This window comes from Heterodontus francisci, chromosome 41 (assembly GCF_036365525.1).
Source record: "Heterodontus francisci isolate sHetFra1 chromosome 41, sHetFra1.hap1, whole genome shotgun sequence".
Classification (NCBI taxonomy): domain Eukaryota; kingdom Metazoa; phylum Chordata; class Chondrichthyes; order Heterodontiformes; family Heterodontidae; genus Heterodontus; species Heterodontus francisci.
This window is the reverse complement of record NC_090411.1, coordinates 28608104-28629027: the sequence shown is the minus strand read 5'-3', so window position 1 is coordinate 28629027 and position 20924 is coordinate 28608104. Positions and strand designations below refer to the sequence as shown.

Genomic DNA, 20924 nt, shown 5'->3' with positions numbered 1-20924 from the left:
TAGGTGGGAAAGCGTGTTGTGAGGAAGATGCAAAGCAGCTTCAAGCAGATTTGGACAGACTTGGTGAATGGGCAAGAACGTGGCAGATGGAATATAATGTGGAAAAAATGTGAGGTTATCCACTTTGGTAGGAGGAACCGATGTGGAGAGCATTTCTTAAATGTTAAGAGATTAGAAACTGTAGATGTACAAAGGGACCTGGGTGCGCCCCTGTCAATAAGTCACTGAAAGCTAACATGCAGGTGCAGCAAGCAATTAAGGCGGCTAATGGTATGTTAGCCTTTATCGCAAGAGAATTTGAGTACAAGAGTAGTGATGTCTTGCTTCAATTGTATAGAATCTTGGTTAGACCGCACATGGAGTAGTGTGTGCAGTTTTGGTCCCCTTACCTTAGGAAGGGTATTATTTCCATAGAGGGAGTGCAACAAAGATTCAGCAGACTTGTTCCCGGGGTGGCAGGACTGTGATATGAGAGGAGATTGGGGAAACTGAGCCTGCATTCTCTAGAGTTTCGATGAATGAGAGGTGATCGCATTGAAACCTATAAAATACTTAAAGGGATAGACAGGATAGATGCAGCTAAGATGTTTCCCCTGGTTGGGGAGTCTAGAACCAGGGGACACAATTTCAAAATAAGGGGGAAGCCACTTAGGACAGAGATGAGGAGAAAATTCTGTACTCAGAGGGTTGTGAATCTTTGGAATTCTCTACCCCAGAGGGCTGTGGAAGCTCAGTCATTGATTTAAAGCAGAGATCGACAGATTTCTAAATACCAATGACAAAGGGATAAGAGGATAGCATGGGAAAAAGGCATTGAAGTGGATGATCAGCCTTGATCTTATTGAAAGGAGGGCAGGCTCGATAGACTGAATGGCCTACTCCTGCTTCTATGTTCCCTTTTGAAAATTACAATTAAATCTGCTTTCACCATCAGATGAGATCATACCATCTTGCTGTGTAATTTTTTTCCCCCTCATCTCCCCTATGGTTCCATTGCCAATTATCTTAAACTTGTGTCCTCTGATGAGTGGTTCTCCTGCCAGCAGAAACAATTTCTCTCGTTCTGCTCCATCAAAACTCACTATTTTGAACACCTTTATTAAAATTTTTCATTAAACTCCTCTGCTCCAACAACAATCCCAGTTCCTTAGCCACTGACCCAATCCCTCTCCCCGACAACTGTATGAGGCTGAATGTGTTTGCAACTTTGGTGTCATATTTATTACCGAGGTGAGATCATGACTACATATCCGTCCTATCAAAACTGCCTATTTTCACCTTTGTAACTATGTCCAACTCTGCCCCTGCTTCAGCTCATCGGCTGCTGAAACCCTCATCCATGCCTTTGTTACCTCTAGACTTGACTATTCCAATACTGTCCTGACCAGCCACCTATTTTCCATCCTACATAAACTTGAACTCATCCAAAACTGTCTGTCTCCTTACTTGCACCAAGTCCCATTCACCAATCGCCCTGTGTTTGCTGACCTACACTAGCAATGTTTCAATTTTAAAATTCTCATCCGGTTTTTAAACTCCTCTGTGGCCTTGTTCCCTCCCTGTCTCTAATCTCCTCCAACCCTACAAGCCACCAGGATCTCTGCGCTCTTCCAATTCTGGCCTCTTGTGCACCTTCGTTTTTAATCGCTCTGCCATTGGTCCATGTCTTCAGCTGCCAAGGCCTTAGCTCTGGATTTCTCTTTCTAAACCTCTCCACCTCTCTAATTGTCCTTTAAGGTACTGGTTAAAACCTACTGGTTTTTAGGTCACCTGTCCTCATATCTCCTTATGTGTGACAAATTTTATTAGATAATGCTCCTGTGAAGTGCTTTGGGACTGTTTACTACACGAAATGTGCTATATAAATGCAAGTTGCTGTTGATTTTCTAGTCCTTCCACATAACTGAAGTCCCTCACCCCAGTGCAAATATGGACCAAGAAAGGCCCTATCTGTTCTCAGGCTTTACAAAATTAGCTCATCTCAGTCAGAACAAGCGCTGGGCACTAAAACTGGCCTCATTGCCCAGGGTTAAAATCAGACGGATCTCCCACTGCTGATTACAATCCAAACTGAAGTGTACACGATACATGAAGACAGAATTGGTGCTTGGCTGTGATACACTTGGTCAACACTGACCGTCCAAGAGCTTGTGGAACCAAACCCCACTGGAAGACGATGCCTCAACTTAAAAATTCTCATACTCATGTTTAAATCCCCTAAGTGCTCTAACCTCCTGCAGCCCTACAAGGTGCCAGGATCTCAGCGCTGCCCTAATTCTGGCCTCTTATCCGATTTCATTGCTCTACTGGCAACCGTGCCTGAAGCTGCCTCAGTGTTAAGCTATTGAATACCATTCCTAAACGTGCATCTTTCTCTCTTCCTAAGACACTCCTTAAAACCCACCTCTTTGACCAAGCTTTTGGTCACTTATCCTTATATCTCACATGGGGCTCGGTATCAAATTTTGTTTTGATTATGCTCCTGTGAAGTGCCTTGGGATGTTTTTACTAAGTTGAAGATGCTACATGAATACGAGATGTTGTTATTGTCTTCAGGTAAAGAGCAGGAAATAGATGTGAAGTAACTCCAGCAACTCATACTTCTGGAGCACTAAGAATCCCAGAGACACACTTTGACCAAAGTAGAGGAGGGTGAGCAAAGATGCTGCTGACAAACTGATTTACAACATCTTATCCAGTTCAACACAACTTCCTGCACAGCTTAACCACAGCCGCCCTTCTGAGAACATAGTAAGACAAGAGTCATCGCATAACTGCAGTCTTCTGACTACATACATCTTGGACAGATGTATATAATACGTACACGTATATACATATATAAACATACACATAGGAACATGTACATTTACACGTTTGTCCCAGCTATTTAAAAATCTCAGTGTTCTACAATGTTTTTGGTGAGAAGCTGCTTTTTAAGACATTTCAACACTTCAGTATGGTTTTGTATCAATAAAGCAGACATTTCCCTTTTTGTTCTTTACATTCATCTGTAATGAAGAAAAATTCTTGGAAGAAAAGTTCTACAGTATTATTTTGGTTCTATTTCACAATTATGTACAACACCGAAGCATTATATTCTCACGCCTGCTGCTCTCCTCCTCCGCCCCGAAGTCACGCAATTTTCAAGTCAAGAGAGAGAGAAAAACTGGGAAACCTGCTTTCACAAAGCTCCGTCAATTCTGCCCTACAGCTGATTGAATGAGGTTTGCAACACTGTCTCTTTGATTTTTTTTTCCTTCCCCGTTGCTCAGTACCTCCCTAACACCTCAGCACGACTGAAATTAAGAACTAATTGGCCTGGGGAATCCTAGCTCAAATGCATGCCACTCCACAGTGCAGATATAAGAGACATTGTGTTATCTATTAAACATACTGGATGTAGTGATGAAGCATTATCAGAACTTCACTATTCCTTTTTATTTGTTCTCCTGTTGTCAGTGATGCTGGCAAGGCCCATCCCTAATTACCATGAGGCGGTGATGGTGAGCCGCCTTCTTGAAGCAATTGTGTTACAACAAGTTGGATTTAGAATCAACTATGTTCAGGACTGGTGTCATGTGTCAGTAGGAGTGGTAAGTCCCTTCCCTGAAGGTCACTAGACCACTGGTTGGGTTTTGATGCCAATCCAGCAATATTTCTTGTCATATATAAAAGCAAAATACTGCAAATGCTGGAAATCTGAAATAAACACAAAGTGCTGGAAATACTCAGTAGGTCAGGCAGCATCAGAACTGATGAAAGGTTACAGAACTGAAACGTCAGCTCTGCTTCACTCTCCACAGATGCTGCCTGACCTGCTGAGCATTTCCAGCACTTTCTATTTTTATTTAATATTTCTGGTCAGTTTTCTGCTACTTTCCAACAAATTACCAGGTTTAATTTAATTCAATTTCACCACGTGCCATGCAAAATTTGAACTGGCTTACCGGTCCAGCTTCAAAAACGTACTAGCACCACTTACTAGTTTAAACTGAAGACGAGAACCCGAGTCCTGTCCTTTCTGGCACCTGAATTAGCTTGCAACTGTTGGGATCATGAAAACCCTTTCCTACAAAAAATTAAAATGAAGTCCTTTCTGAATCAAATGGTTTGACAGAAATAGAATCTCACCTTCAGGGAAGGAACTTACTGCTCCTATCCAATCTTGCTGACACATGACTCCAGTTGATTATAAATGTAACTTATTGTAACACAATTGCATCAAGGTGGCCCACCATCATCACCCCCTCACGGCAACTAATGATGGGCTTTGCCAGCATTTCTGACAACACAAGAACAAATAAAAAGGAAGAATGAAATGCTAGCAATGCTTCATTACTACACCCAGTATGTTTAATAGGTTACACGATGTGTCTTAAATCTGCACTGCTGAGTGGCATGCATTTGAGCTAGGATTCTCCAAGCCAATTAGTGCTTATGTTTAGACAACAAGGGAAACTAGAAACTACCCACTCTGCAGGCTTTTTTTTTTGGAAAGCTATGAAGGGAAGGAGGAGGGGGGTGGTGAGAGGAAGAACAAGATCACAAAATGTGAAAACTCACCTGTGATATTTCCAGGCAAGGCAGCTTGCCAACCTGTGCTCCAGTGAATCCATACACTGAATTTGCGCTCACTTTCAGGGCAAGCTGACGACCATCAAGAACCTTTTGTTTGAATGGGTCCGTCTCTTTCTTTAGTTCCGCTTTTGCCCTTGAGGAAGGGGTGAAGAGACAATTGGAAGCACATTACTTCATTTCCCAGGATTGGCTGCCACAAAAGACAAGGTACACTGCCCTTCCAACTCTGGTCCCTAGTTTGAATCTAGTCCCAGATCAGCAAGCAGAAAATGTCACCCACTAAGAGTCCTATGTGAAGTGCACACACACCATAATTCTCCAACATGCACTGCCTATAATTTGGCACAGATTGGTATCACCCAAAGAGCCAACAAAATGTCTGGCATGGAAAATCAAAACACCCAACCTTGTGCAAGAAGGCCATTCACCCGAGTGTATTGTTACAGCACATTACAAAGGAATAGATGCTGATTTTCGAATATACAAATTAGGAGGAGTAGGCCCCTTGGCCCTTCAAGCCTGCTCAGCCATTCAATCAGATCATGGCTGATCTGATTGTAACCTCAACTCCACATACCCACCTACCCCCGATAACCTTTCAGCCCCTTGCTTATAAAGAATCTCTCTACCTCTGCCTTAAAAATATTCAAAGACTCTGCTTCCACTGCCTTTTGAGGGAGAGTGTTCCGAAGACTCAAGACCCTCTGAGAGAAAAAATTTCTGTCTCAAATGGGCGACCCCTTATTTTTAAACAGTGACCCTTAGTTTGAGATTCTCCCACAAGAGGAAATATTCTTTCCACATCCAACCTTTCAAGACCCCTCAGAATCTTATATGTTTCAATCAAGTCGCTTCTTACTCTTCTAAACTCCATGGATACAAGCCTAGCCTGTCCAATCTTTTCTCATAAGACAGCCCACCCATTCCAGGTATTAATCTAGTAAACTTCCTCTGAACTGCTTCCATTTCCATCCTTCCTTAAATAAGGAGACCAGTACTGTACACAGTACTGCAAATGTGGTCTCACCAATGCCCTGTATAACTGAAGCATAACCTTTTGTATTCAATTCCCCTCGCAATAAATCATAACATTAGATTTCATAATTATGTGCTGTAGCTGCATATTAACCTTTGTGATTCATGCACTAGGACACCCAGATGTCTCTGCATCTCAGAGCTCTGCAATCTCTCACCATTTAGATAACATGCTTTTTTTATTCATCCTGCCAAAATGGACAATTTCACATTTTCCCAATTATACTCCATTTGCCAGATCTTTGCCCACTCACTTAACCTATCTATATCCCTTTGCAGCCTCATGTACTCTTCACAACTTACTTTCCTACCTATCTTTGTGTCATCAGCAAATTTAGCAACCATACCTTCAATCTCGTCATCCAAGTCATTTACAACATGTACTATTCCTGACCTAAATTTGATGCTCATAGCTGCTGCAAAAATATATACTTTTTTCACAAAAATTAAGAATCATAATTCGATAGGAACATAGGAATAGGAGGCCATTTAGCCCTTCAAGCCTGTTCTGCCATTCAATGAAATCATGGTCGATCTGTGATCTAGCACCATATACTGTCCCATATCCCTTAATACCTTTGGTTAACGAAAATCCATCACTCACAGTTTTAAAATTAACTGACCTAGCATCAATTTTTAAGTGTAGAAGTATTTCCTAATTTCACTCCTGAAAGGTCTGCTCTAATTTTTACATTAGCCCCCATATCCTAGACTCCCCAACCTTCAGAAGTTGTTTCTATCCATCTTATCTGTTCCCCTGAATATCTTGAAAACTTCGATCAAATTACCCCTTAACCTTCTAAATTCCAGGGAACACGACCCTAATTTTTGTAATCTTTGCTTGTAATTTAACCCTTAGGAGTCCAGATATCATTCTGGTAAATGTACACTGCACTCCCTCCAAGGCCAATAAGGTGTGGTACTCTGAACTGCTCACAGTATTCCAGATGTGGTCCAACCAGGACTTTGTATAGCTGAAGCATGACTTCTACTCTCTTGTATTCTAGTCCTCTAGCTATAAAAGCCAGCATTCATTAGCCTTTTTCCTTACCTGTTCACAACATTTTAATTTCATTTCTTTCCTTCCTTTCTCTTGCCCCGGCCAACACTAATTTTGTAAGTTATTTTCTGTCACTTGACCTAAGATGGGCACCTTCCTCCCACCTCCGCCAGAGAGTGGACAGATAAGCTGCTCATCTCGAGCCTTTGCCAGTCCCAAATCAGCCACCAGAAGGAATTCAAGATTAGCATGGATCTTATCATGAAAGTCTGCGTCGTACAATGGCTTAGCCTCAGTCCCTTCTCCAAGTGAGCATTTCTACTGCTCCATTAAATCAAAAGACTAGTTATCCTAAACCCCCGTGTTCCACTTTTTCACCATTCATCTTTGAGTAGCATTAGACTCAGACTCAGGACAAGTTTCCAGTCTGTACCATCAGTAAGGAAAATTGTGTGGAAAAAGGAAAACTTTCGACAGAATAAGGTAGAATCATATTTAAAATGAAGCCTGGTGCAGCATACCCAACAGCCTAGGGGGTCAGTCCATGCCAATAAGATTTGATCAATCAATAAGATTTGACCAAGCTGATCAGTAAGAAGATCTGACTGGATTTCCATAACTTCCAGTTTCAAACAAGTCTGCTGATTACAGCTGCTCAATGAATACTTAAATTGTCACAGTTGGGTAAATACTTGAAGAGGAGAAATTTGTATGGCCAGGGAAAGAGCAGGGGAGTGGGACTAATTGGATAGCTCTTTCTAAAAAAAAACTAGCCAACACATGCACGATGGACTGAATGGTCTGGACTGGAAAGTTAAACTCATTCCCAAGATTAATTTAGCCCTATCGCAAGCTAAACTGACCTGAAACAGGAAAGTGCAATCTCACCCAAATGAAAATTACTGGCCCTGTTTGTATTTAATAGTCTTGTCTATCTTTGTCTTTCTCACCTTCTTGTTAGAAAAAATCCCAAACTCGAGTTTGAATGGACAATAAATCATTGACTAACTTCAATTGCCTTAGGCTTCAACTTCTGTTGGCCCGTTTTTATTCAGTAATTCCCCAAAGTAATCACAGCAGTTTTATTAAGCAACTGAATGATATTTTTATTGAATTATATTTTCAAAGGTTTGTAGATTAGAATAGATGGTTTCAGTTGTCAGATCTGTTACTCCCTCTTCACTTGTTCCTAATGTGATATGTTTAATATTAGTTAACGTTTTTTGTTCAACTCAGTCAAGCCGTGGTCAATCCAAGTTCAGTTTTTATAAATGCATTAGTTGCACATCTAATGCATGGGTGAAATACTTAATAGATAAAATATTTAATTGGTAAATTTTTGTGCTGCGATTCTGTTTCTCCCCCTTAACATATTATGCGTTTGGTGTCAGTGGTCCATTCATTAATATTTGCTGCGCTGATTATTGATGCAGTGTCCTTGTATTACCACTACATGCTTTTATCACAGTTCAATAGGTATTATACAGAATGTGCTAAACAAGTTCCAACGTATTTACAGCACAGAAACTGACCAATAGGTCCATGCGATGTTCAAGCTCCACACAAATCTCCTCCCACCCCTCTTCATTTCACTCCATCAGCAGATTCTTCTATTCCTTTCTCATGTTTATCTAGCCGCCTCAAACGCATCTATGCTATTCGCCTCAATTATTCCCTGTGATTGAGAGTTCCACATTCTTGCCACTCTTTGGATAAAGAAGTTTCTTTAAATTGTCATATCAGTTGGTGGAATGACTTTTTTTTTTTAAACCTTTTTTCAGAACCCAGCACCATTTTTTCCCCTTCCTCCCTCTCCCGAAGCTGTTAAGGCTTGCTGTGGCACAGTGGGCACCACCATGCTTCCAAGTGGCCATTCTTCATTTGTGAAATGAAACTTGGTGTCAGCAGGTTAAGTTTTGCCCCAGTAAGACCAACTAATTTGGCATTTTTAAATTTTGAAACTTACTACTGAATCTGCTTCCACTACATGAGAACATAAAAAATAGGAGGAACAGGCCTTACAGCACCTTGAGCCTGCTCCGCCATTCAATACAAGCATGGCTGATGATCTACTTCAATTTTATGTTCCTGCACTATCCCCATATTATAAAATTTCCTTAGTATGCAAAAATCTATCCATCCCTTTCTTGAATATACTCAGTGACTGAACAGTCACAACCCCCTTGGATAACAAATTCGAAAGATCCACAACCCTCTGAGTGAAGAAATTTCTCATCTCAGTCCTAAATGGTCGACCCCTTGTACTGAGACTATGACCCCTATTTCTAGACTTCCCAGCCAAGGAAAACAGCCCCTCAGCATCTACCCTGTCAAGCCCTCTTAAGCATTTACACATTTCAATGAGATCACCTCCCATTCTTCTAAACTCCAGGAAATACAGGCCCATTCTACTCAATCTCTCCTATAACAACCCTCTCCTCCCAGGAATCAATCAACCCTTTCAGACAGTGCATTCTAGCTCACAATAACTCACAGCATAAAAAAATCCTCAACTATCTTTGGCTCTTTTGCCAGTTACCTTGGTCAATAAAGATAAGATTTGACCAAGCTGATCAGTGAGAAGATTTGACTGGATTTCCATAACTTCCAATTCCAAACAAGTCTGCTGATTACAGCTGCTCAATTAACAAATACTTTTTCACAAATCTAACCCCACTGTACTCACTTTTTCCTTGCAGACAGGAGGTTTTCCAGGATTTCAGGAAGTAGACCCTTTCTTACCGATGCTTTGACAAATTGGTCGCCTGTTGGAGTCTTAATGAATTGGTCTGAAGTAAAACTTGAAAGGAAAAAGGTGGAAGAGGACGACAGAAAAAAATATAAAATAAATAGAAGTTTTTCATTAAAGAAAAGTGAACCTCAACTTTATCACTCAGTTATTACCCCAGAAGTGTTTTGATATCACAGAATGGGATTTCGAAGACTTTAACGCATTTATGTCTTTGTGCAAGGCTTAGCAAGAATAATTCACTGCATAGCGCCCCAGTGGCTTAGTGGAAAAATGCACTAATTGCTGAAACATACACGGCCAGTTTTGATCTCGTCTTTGCCAAGTTAGCCATTTTCAGACAGGATGGCATAAAGGGCATGACAACTGGCTGCAGCAATTTGGATGAGGAACAGTAGTGAAAAAAAAACAGGATTTCCACACCAGTGATGCATGCTGGAATTTTTCTGTTCATGGATATCAGACGAAGTCAGGATCAGACTTGTCAGTGATGTTCCTTGTAGCTTTCAAGGATTATGCATGAAGAATGGCTACTTGAGTGAGTGTCAGGACTCAACGCTTCTAGAAGCAACAGGGGAACAACAGCAAAAACAAGGTAACTCAAATCAGGTTAGCAGGCCAAATTGTTCGGCAAGAGAAATGCACCTAGACCAGCCAAGGTTGCAACTCAGCCATCAGAATGATCACATCAGGCAACATGCAACATACTATCTTTGAAACAGCTACACAACTCACTTGTATTTCTCCACAGCACCTGGCTTCAGTAGGGTGATGTAACAGAGGTTATGTGCCATCATTATGGAAGGATACAGGGAGGAAAAATCCAAAGTCGCAATGGGGACATCATAATACCTGTAATTGTAGAAAAGGAAAATGACTTGTTTGATACAGTGCCACACAACAGACTTGTGAGCAAACTTATAGCTCATGGAATAAAAAGGAACGGTAGCAACATGGATATGGAATTGGCAGAGTGACAGGAAACAAAGTAGTGGTTAATGGATATTTTTAGGGCTGGAGGAAGGTTTGTAGTGGAGTTCCCCAGGGGTCAGTGTTGGGACCCTTGCGTTTCCTGACATATATTAATGACCTAGACCTTGGTGTACAGGGCACAATTTCAAAGTTTGCAGATGACACGAAACTTGGAAGCATTGTGAACTGTAAGGAGGATAGTGTAGAACTTCAAAAGGACAAACAAGTTGGTGGAATGAGAAAACAGGAAGATGAAGTTCAATGCAGAGAAATGCAAAGTGAATCATTTTGGTAGGAAGAACATGGAGAGACAATATGAAATAAAGGGTACAATTCTAAAGTGGGTGCAGGAGCAGAGGGACCCGGGTGTATAAGTCATTAAAGGTGGCAGAACAGGTTGAGAGTGCGGTTGATAAAGCATACAGTATCCTGGGCTTTATTAATAGGGGTATAGAGTACAAGAGCAAGGAAGTTATGTTGAACTTGTATTAGACACCAGTTCAGCCTCAGCTGGAGTATTGTGTCCAGCTCTGGGCACCACACTTTAGGAAAGACGTGAGGGCATTAGAGAGAGCACAGAAAAGATTCACAAGAATGGTTCCAGGGATGAGGAACTTCAGTTATGAAAATAGACTGGAAAAGTTAGGACTGTTTTGCTTGGAGAACAGAAGGCTGAGAGGTTATTTGAATAGAGGTATTCAAAATTATGAGAGGTCGCGACAGAATAGAGAGAAACTGTTCCCACTTGTGAAAGAATTGAGAACGAGAGGGCACAGATTTAAAGTAATTGGTAAAAGCAGCAAAAGTGACATGAGGAAAAACCTTTCCACGCAGAGTGCACATACAAACATATGAATTAGGAGCAGAAGTAAGCCATTCGGCCCCTCAAGCCTGCTCCGCCATTCAATAAAATCATGGCTGATCTCGAATTCCACACACCCAAATACCCCCGGTAATCTTTGATTCCCTAAGAATCTATCTACCTCCGCCTTAAAAATATTCAATGACCCCGTCTCCACCACCTTCTGAGGCAGAGAGTTCCAAAGTCGCACAACCCTCAGAAAAAAATTCTCATCTCTGTCCTAAAAGGCCAACCCCTAATTTTGAAGTACTGCCCCCTAGTTCTGGACACACCCACAATAGGAAGCATCCTTTCCACATCCACCTTGTCAAGATCTTTCAGGATCTTATACTTCAATCAAGTCTCCCCTCACTCTTCGAAACTCCAGTGAAAATAAGCCCAGTCTGTCCAACCTTTCCTCATAAGACAACCCACTCATTCCAGCTATCAATCCAGGTCCCTCTGCTCCTGCACCCCCTTTAGAATTATACCCTTTATTTTATATTGTCTCTCCATGTTTTTCCTACCAAATGAATCACTTTACATTTCTCTGCATTGAACTTCATCTGCTACCTGTTTTTTCATTCCGCCAACTTGTCTATGCCCTTTTGGAGTTCTACACTATCCTCCTTACAGTTCACAATGCTTCCAAGCTTCGTGTCATCTGCAAACTTTGAAATTGTGCCCTGTACACCAAGGTCTAGTAAACCTTCTCTGAAATGCCTCCTACGCATTTACATCCTTCCTTAGATAAGGAGACCAAAACTGTACACAGTATTTGAGATGTGGTCTCACCAATGCCCTGTATAACTGAAGCATAACATCCTTACTTTTATTTCCAATTTTCTCGTAATAAAGGATAGCATTCCATTAGCCTTCTTTATTACTTGCTGTACCTGCATACTAACCTCGTGACTCATGCACTAGAACACCTAGATCCCTCTGCACCTCAGAATTCTGCAGTCGTTCTCCATTTAATTAATACCCTGTTTTTTTATTCTTCCTGCCAGTGAACAGCTTCACATGCTCCCCCATTATACTCCATCTGCCTTGATTTTTGCCCACTCCCTCCTATCTACAATTGGTCTACAACCTCCTTACGTCCTCTTCACAACATATTTCACTACCCATCTTTGTGTCATCTGCAAATTTAGCTACCATACCATCACTCCCTTCATCTAAATCATTGATATAAATTGTAAAAAGTTGAGGCCCCAGCACAGACCCCTGCGGCACTCCACTCGTCACATCCTGCCTATCAGAAAAGGACCCATTTATGCATACACTCCATTTTCTGCCTGCCAGCCAGCCAATCTTCTATCCATGCTAACACGTTACCCCCTACACCATGAGCTCCTACTTTGCAGAATAACCTTTTGTGACACCTTGTCAAATGCCTTCTGGAAATCCAAGTACAGTATGTCAACGGGCTCCCCTTTATCCACAGCGCATGTTACTCATTGAGTCATTGAGAGATACAGCACTGAAACAGGCCCTTCGGCCCACCGAGTCTGTGCTTACCAACAACCACCCATTTATACTAACCCTACATTAATCCCATATTCCCTACTACATCCCCACCATTCTCCTACCCGACCACCTACCTACACTAGGAGCAATTTACAATGGCAATGTGGGAGGAAACCGGAACACCCAGCAAAAACCCACGCGGTCACAGACAGAACTTGCAAACTCCGCACAGGCAGTACCCAGAACTGAACTCGGGTCGCTGGAGCTGTGAGGCTGTGGTGCTAACCACTGCGCCACTGTAGGGATAGAAGGTACTATAGCCAAATTTGCAGATGACACTAAAATAGGTGGGATAGTAAGTTGCAATAAAGAAATTTACAAATGGATATGGATAGGTTAGGTGAATGGGCCAAAATTTGGCAGATCCAGTTTAATGTGGATAAGCGTGAGGTTATCCATTTTGGTCAGAAGAATAGAAAGGCAAATTATCTAAATGGAGAGAAACTTCAGAGTGCTTCGGTGCAGAGGGATCTGAGTGTCCTTGTACATGAATCGCAGGTAATACGGAAAGCAAATGGAATTTTGGCATTTATTGCTAAAGGAATAGAGTATAAAAGTAGGGAAGTGTTGCTCAACTGTACAAGCCATTGTGGGTGGCACAGTGGATAGCACTGCAGCCTCACAGCTCCAGTGACCCGGGTTGAATTCTGGGTACTGCCTGTGCGGAGTTTGCAAGTTCTCCCTGTGACCGCGTGGGTTTTCGCCGGGTGCTCCGGTTTCCTCCCACAGCCAAAGACTTGCAGATGATAGGTAAATTGGCCGTTGTAAATTTCCCCTAGTGTAGGTAGGTGGTAGGGAAATGGGATTACTGTAGGGTTAGTATAAATGGGTGGTTGTTGGTCGGCACAGACTCGGTGGGCCGAAGGGCCTGTTTCAGTGCTGTATCTCTAAATAAATAAGTGAGACCGCACCTGGAGTATTGCATACAGTTTTGGTCCCTTTACTTGAGGAGGGATGTAGTTGCATTGGAGGCAGTTCAGAGGAGGTTCACTAGATTGATTTCAGAGTTGAGGGGTTTGTCTTATGAAGAGAGACTGAGCCGTTTAGGCCTTTACTCTCTAGAGTTTAGAAGAATGAGAGGAGATCTAATTGAGGTATAAATGATGATTAAGGGGATTGACAAAGTAGACGTAGGGAGGATGTTTCCTCTGGTAGGGCAATCAATAACAAGTGGTCATATTTTTAGGATAAGGGGTAGCAGATTTAAAACAGAGAAGAGGAAAAATTACTTCTCTCAAAGGATCGTGAGTCTGTGGAATTCACTACCCCAGAGCGTGGTGGATGCTGGGACATTGAGTAAATTTGAGGAGATAGACAAGATTTTTTAATTAGCAATGGGTTGAAGCGTTATGGAGAAGGGGTAGGAAAGTGGAGTTGAGGCCGAAATGAAATCAGCCATGATCGTATTGAATGGCGGAGCAGGCTCGAGGGGCTGAACGTTCAAGTTCTAAGTTCCTCTCCTCCTTTCACCTCCTGATTTACAGCTATTACTGGAATTTTTTTGAATCCTGTACAGTGAAGCCAGAAGCAAAATATTTGTTCATTTCATCTGCCATTCTTTATTATCTACCATTAACTCCCCATTTTTATTCTGGAGGACCAACATTCACTTTGCTTAAAGACCAGTTCTACGAGAAACTCCAGAATATCATTAGTGGCATTCCCAATACCGAACATTTGTGCCTGCTGGGGGAGTGCAACGCCAGGGTTGAGGCTGACCATGACTCATGGCCCTCCTGCCTTGGGCGCGATGGCATTGGAAAGATGAATGAGAATGGACAGAGACTGCTGGAGTTGTGTATCTATCACAACCTCTGCAACACTAACTCGTTCTTTCATACTAAACCATGTCACCAGGTTTCATGGAGGCACCCAAGATCACATTGTTGGCACCAGCTGGACCTCACCATCACAAGGCGAGCCTCTATAAACAGTGTCCAAATCACACTCAGCTTCCACAGTGCGGACTGCAACACCGACCAATCCCTGGTGTGCAGCAAAGTTAGACTCAAACCAAAGAAGCTACATCATTCCAAGCAGAACGGCCACCCGTGCATCAACACTAACAGAATTTATTATCCACAGCTGTTACATAAATTTCTAAATTCACTTGAAAAAGCCCTTCAAAACATTCCTACTGGGGATGCAGAGACCAAGTGGGCCCACATCAGAGACACCATCTATGACTCAGCAATGACCACCTATGGCAAACGTGAGAAGCAGAATGCAGACTGGTTTCAATCTCACTTTGAGAGCTGGAACCTGTCATAGCCGCTAAGCGCATTGCACTGTTGAACTACAAGAAAGCCCCCAGCGAGTTAACATCCGTAGCACTAAAAGTAGCCAGAAGCGCTGCACAAAGAACAGCCAGGCACTGTGCAAATGTCTACTGGCAACACCTATGCAGTTGTATTCAGCTGGCCTCCGACACTGGAAACATCAGAGGAATGTATGATGGCATTAAGAAAGCATTTGGGCCAACCATCAAGATGATTGCCCCCCTCAAGTCTAAATCAGGGGACACGATCACTGACCAACGCAAGCAAATGGACTGCTGGGTGGAGCACTACAGATAACTGTACTCCAGGAAAAATGTTGTTACTGAAACCGCCCTCAATGCAGCCCAGTCTCTGCCAATCATGGATGAGCTGGACGAACAGCCAACAAAATCGGAACCCAGCGATGCCATTGATTCTCTAGCCAGTAGAAAAGCCCCTGGGAAGGACGGCATTACCCCTGAAATAATCAAGAGTGCCAAGCCTGCTATAAGCTCAGCACTCCATGAACTGCTTTGCCTGTGCTGGGATGAGGAAGCAGTACCACAGTACATGCACGATGCCAATATCATCATCCTCTACAAGAACAAGGGTGACCACAGTGACAGCAACAACTACGGCAGAATCTGCCTGCTCAGCAGTGGGGAAAAGTCTTTGCTCAAGTTGTTTTAAACAGACTCCAGAAGCTGGCTGAGCGTGTCTACCCTGAGGCACAGTGTGGCTTCCGAGCAGAGAGACCCACCATTGACATGCTGTTCTCCTTTCGCCAGCTACAGGAGAAATGCCGCGAACAGATGCTCCTCTACGCTGCTTTCATTGATCTCACCAAAGCCTTTGACCTCGTCAGCAGACGTGGTCTCTTCAGACTACTAGAAAAGATCGGATGTCCACAAAGCTACTAAGTATCATCACCTCATTCCACGACAATATGAAAGGCACAATTCAGCATAGCGGTGCCTCATCAGACCCCTTTCCTATCCTGAGTGGCGTGAAACAGGGCTGTGTTCTCGCACCTACAGTGTTTGGGATCTTCTTCTCCCTGCTGCTCTCACATGCGTTCAAGTCTTCAGAAGAAGGAATTTTCCTCCACACGAGATCAGATGGCAGGTTGTTCAACCTTGTCAGTCTTAGAGCGAAGACCAAAGTACGGAAGGTCCTCATCAGGGAACTCCTCTTTGCTGACGATGCTGCATTAACATCTCACACGGAAGAGTGCCTGCAGAGACTCGACAGGATTGCGGCTGCCTGCAATGAATTTGGCCTAACCATCAGCCTCAAGAAAACAAACATCATGGGACAGGACGTCAGAAATGCTCCATCCATCAATATCAGTGACCACGCTCTGGAAGTGGTTCAAGAGTTCACTTACCTGGGCTCAACTATCACCAGTAATCTGTCTCTTGATGCAGAAATCAACAAGTGCATGGGAAAGGCGTCCGCTACTATGTCCAGGCTGGCCAAGAGAGTGTGGGAAAATGGCGCACTGACACGGAACACAAAAGTCTGAGTGTATCAAGCCTGTGTCCTCAGTACCTTGCTTTACGGCAGCGAGGGCTGGACAACATATATCAGCCAAGAGCGAAGTCTCAATTCATTTCATCTTTGCTGCCTCCGGAGAATCCTTGGCATCAGGTGGCAGGACCGTATCTCCAACGCAGAAGTCCTCGAGGTGGCCAACATCCCCAGCATATACACCCTACTGAGCCAGCGGCGCTGGAGATGGCTTGGCCATGTGAGCCGCATGGAAGATGGCAGGATCCCTGAGGACTCATTGTACAGCGAGCTCGTCACTGGTATCAGACCCACCGGCCGTCCACGTCTCCGCTTTAAAGACGTCTGCAAACGCGACATAAAGACCTGTGACATAGACCACAAGTCGTGGGAGTCAGTTGCCAGTGAAGGCGGGCGAAAGAGTGGTGAGTCAAAGAGACTTAGCTGTTGGTAGGAAAAAAAGACAGAAGTGCAAGGAGAGAGCCAACTGTGTAACAGCCCCGAAAACCAATTTTATCTGCAGCACCTGTGGAAGAGCCTGTCACTCTAGAATTGGACTTTATAGCCACTCCAGGTGCTGCTTCACAAACCACTGACCACCTCTGGGCGCTTACCCATTGTCTCTAGAGAGGAGGCCAAAGAAGCGGCAGAAAAACTCCCCATTCTTATTCTAGAAGACCAACATTCACTTTGCTTACTCTTTTCCTTTTTAAATACTTGCAGAAAATCTTGCTATCTTTTTTTACATTTCTAGCTAGCTTCCTCTCATATTCTAATTTCTTTCTCGATTAACCTTTTAGTCATTCTCTGCTGATCTTTATATGCTGACCAAGCATCTGACCTGCCAAGCATCTTTGTACAATTATATGCTTTTTCCTTAAGTTTGATGCTTTCCTTAACGTCTTTAGCTAACCACGGATGATGGGTCCTCCCCTTAGAATGATTTATAGTTGGAATATACTTATTCTGAAATATCCCCTCAAATGTCTGCCACTGCTTCTCTATTGCTCTATCTCCTAGCCTAGTAACCCAGTTCACTTCAGCTAGCTCAGCTTTCATGCCCACACAGTTGCCCTTATTTAAGTTTAAAATACTCGTCTTAGACCCACTCTTCTCCCTTTCAAACTGGATGCAAAATTCAATCATATCGTGGTTGCGTGGTTAAGGTCTGGAATGCACTGCCTGAGAGTGTGGTGAAGGCAGGTTCAATTGAAACATTCAAAAGGGAATTAGACTGTTATATGAAAAGGAAGAATGTGCAGGGTTACGGGGAGAAGGCAGGGGAATGGAACTGAGTGAATTGCTCTTTCAGAGAGCCAGTTGTACAAGTTGGGCCGAATGGCCTCCTTCTCGCAGCAGTGAGAGCGGCGACAGCGAGAGCGGGAACAGGCGAGAGGAGCCGGGAGATAAAAGGAGCCGAAGCCAGAGACCAGAAGCAGCAGCGAGAGCGCTCTGTTCTGTGAACCTGCTTGACCAGCAAAAATTGAAGTGTGATGTCACAGGAGCGCTGGTAAGTGATTGGTGGGTATTTCTTTCTTCCATTTGAGCAGCGGGAGCGGTGAGAGCACGAGCCAGGAGGCAGCCGGGAAGGTAAGTTGAGCTATAAAGTACTTCCCTCGTGATTCGGCAGACGCGGACACGGGGACTGCTGGGTAAGTGAACTTACATATTCGGGCAGTGGCTAAACCCGAAACACTACACGTGTAGTGTCTCCCATCCATCTTCCTCCTCTAACCAAAAAAAAAAGGTTTGGCAAGGTAAGGTTTTCCTTCATTTATTTTTTTTATTACTTTTTTAAATCTCTTTTGTCAATTTAGAGCGGAGGGGATAGAAGCTAGGGCAGTTGCACGCACCTCTTGCAGGATGTGGGAGGTAAGGGTCGCCACTTGTGTCCCTGCTGACTTCACCTGTGAGAAGTGCACCCAACTCCAACTCCTCACAGACCGCGTTAGGGAACTGGAGCTGGATGAACTTCGGATCATTCAGGAGGCTGAGGGGGTGATAGAGAGCAGTTATAGGGAAGTAGTGACACCTAAGTTACAGGATAAAGGTAGCTGGGTGACCGTCAGAGGAGGGAAAGGGAATAGGCGCACAGTGCAGGGATCCCCTGTGGCCGTTCCCCTCAATGACAAGTATACCGTTTAGGATATGGTTGCGGCGGGGGGGGGGGGGGGGGGGGAGGGGGGGGACCTACCAGGGGAAAGCCACAGCGGCCAGGTCTCTGGCACTGAGCCTGGCTCTGTGGCTCAAAAGGGAAGGGGGGAGAATAGGAGAGTGATAGTGATAGGAGATTCAATGGTTAGAGGAACAGACAGGAGATTCTGTGGTCACGAACGAGACTCTCGGATGGTATGTTGCCTCCCAGGTGCCAGGGTCAGGGATGTCTCGGATCGAGTCCACAGGATTCTTAAGGCGGAGTGGGAGTCGTGGTACACATCGGTACCAATGACATAGCTAGGAAAAGGGATGAGGACCTGAAAAGCGAATATAGGGAGTTAGGTTGGAAGCTAAAAGGCAGGACGAGCAGAGTAATCTCAGGATTGACACCGGTGCCACGTGCTAGTGAGGCTAGAAACAGAGAGCGAGTGCAGCTGAACACGTGGCTACAGAGCTGGTGTAGGAGGGAGGGCTTCAGATATGTGGCTCATTGAGATACCTTCTGGGGAAGGTGGGACCTGTACAAGAAGGACGGGTTGCATCTGAACTGGAGGGGCACCAATATCCTGGGCGAGAGGTTTGCTAGAGCTCTTCGGGAGGGTTTAAACTAGTTTGGCAGGGGGATGGGAACCAGAGCTACGGATCAGTGGATGGGGTAGCTGTTGAACAGGCAGATACAGAGTGCAGAGAGTCTGTGAGGAAGGTTAGACAGTTGACAGGGCAAAGTTGCAGCCAGTATGATGGGTTGAAGTGTATCTATTTTAACGCAAGAAGTGTCAGGAATAAGGGTGATGAACTTAGAGCATGGATCAGTACTTGGAGCTATGATGTTGTGGCCATTACGGAGACTTGGATATCACAGGGGCAGGAATGGATGTTGGATGTTCCGGGGTTTAGATGTTTCAAAAGGAATAGGGAGGGAGGTCAGAGGTGGGGGAGTGGCATTGCTAATCAGGGATAGTATCACAGCTGCAGAAAGGGAGGTCGTCGAGGAGGGTTTGTCTACTGAGTCAGTATGGGTGGAAGTCAGAAACAGGAAAGGAGCAGTCACTTTATTGGGAGTTTTCTATAGACCCCCCAATAGCAACAGAGACATGGAGGAACAGATTGGGAGGCAGATTTTGGAAAGGTGCAGAAGTAACAGGGTTGTCATCATGGGTGACTTCAACTTCCCTAATATTGATTGGAACCTCCTTAGTGCAAATAGTTTGGATGGAGATTTTGTCAGGTGTGTCCAGGAAGGTTTCCTCACTCAATATGTAGATAGGCCGACTAGAGGGGAGGCTATGTTGGATTTGGTGCTTGGCAATGAACCAGGCCAGGTGGCAGATCTCTCAGTGGGAGAGCATTTCGGTGATAGTGATCACAACTCCCTGACCTTTACTATAGTCATGGAGAGGGAGAGGAGCAGACGGGATGGGAAAATATCTAATTGGGGGAGGGGGAATTACAATGCTATTAGGCAGGAACTGGGGAGCTTAAATTGGGAACAGATGTTCTCAGGGAAATGCACGACAGAAATGTGGAGGTTGTTTAGGGAGCACTTGCGACTGCTGGATTGGTTTGTCCCGATGAGGCAAGGAAGGGATGGTAGGGTGAAGGAACCTTGGATGACAAGAGATGTGGAACAGCTAGTCAAGAGGAAGAAGGAAGCTTACTTCAGGTTGAGGAAGCAAGGTTCAGACAGGGCTCTAGAGGGTTACAAGGTAGCCAGGAAGGAACTGAAGAATGGACTTAGGAGAGCTAGAATGGGACATGATAAAGTCTTGGCGGGTAGGATTAAGGAAAATCCCAAGGCGTTCAACACTTATGTGAGGAACAAGAGGATGGCCAGAGAGAGGGTAGGGCTGATCAGGGATAGTGGAGGGAACTTGTGCCTGGAGTCGGAGGAGGTCCTTAATGAATACTTTGCTTCAGTATTCACTAGTGAGAGGGATCTTGTCGTTTGTGAGGACAGCGTGAAACAGGCTGATATGCTCGAACAGGTTGATGTCAAGAAGGAGGATGTGCTGGAACTTTTGAAAGACATGAGGATAGATAAGTCCCCGGGGCCAGAAGGGATATACCCAAGGATATTACGGGAAGCGAGGGAAGAGATTGCTGCGCCTTTGGCGATGATCTTTGCGTCTTCACTGTCCACTGGAGTAGTACCGGATGATTGGAGGGTGGCAAATGTTGTTCCCTTGTTCAAGAAAGGGAATAGGGATAACCCTGGGAATTATAGACCAGTCAGTCTTACGTCGGTGGTGGGCAAATTATTGGAGAGGATTCTGAGAGACAGGATTTATGATTATT

The 20924-nt window shown here is 44.1% G+C and overlaps 1 protein-coding gene across 3 annotated transcripts in view; it reads right to left on the bottom strand.

The window, feature by feature from the left end:
- pold1 (polymerase (DNA directed), delta 1, catalytic subunit) overlaps positions 1–20924 on the bottom strand; it is a 153117-nt gene that overhangs the window by 79661 nt on the left and 52532 nt on the right. For all 3 annotated transcript variants that reach the window (XM_068019663.1, XM_068019665.1, XM_068019664.1), the window contains exons 15-17: positions 10098–10214; positions 9300–9413; positions 4564–4711 (exon numbers count right to left, since the gene is read on the bottom strand). In XM_068019663.1, coding sequence (XP_067875764.1) covers positions 4564–4711; positions 9300–9413; positions 10098–10214 — 379 coding nt within the window. The remainder of the gene's footprint in view (positions 1–4563; positions 4712–9299; positions 9414–10097; positions 10215–20924) is intronic.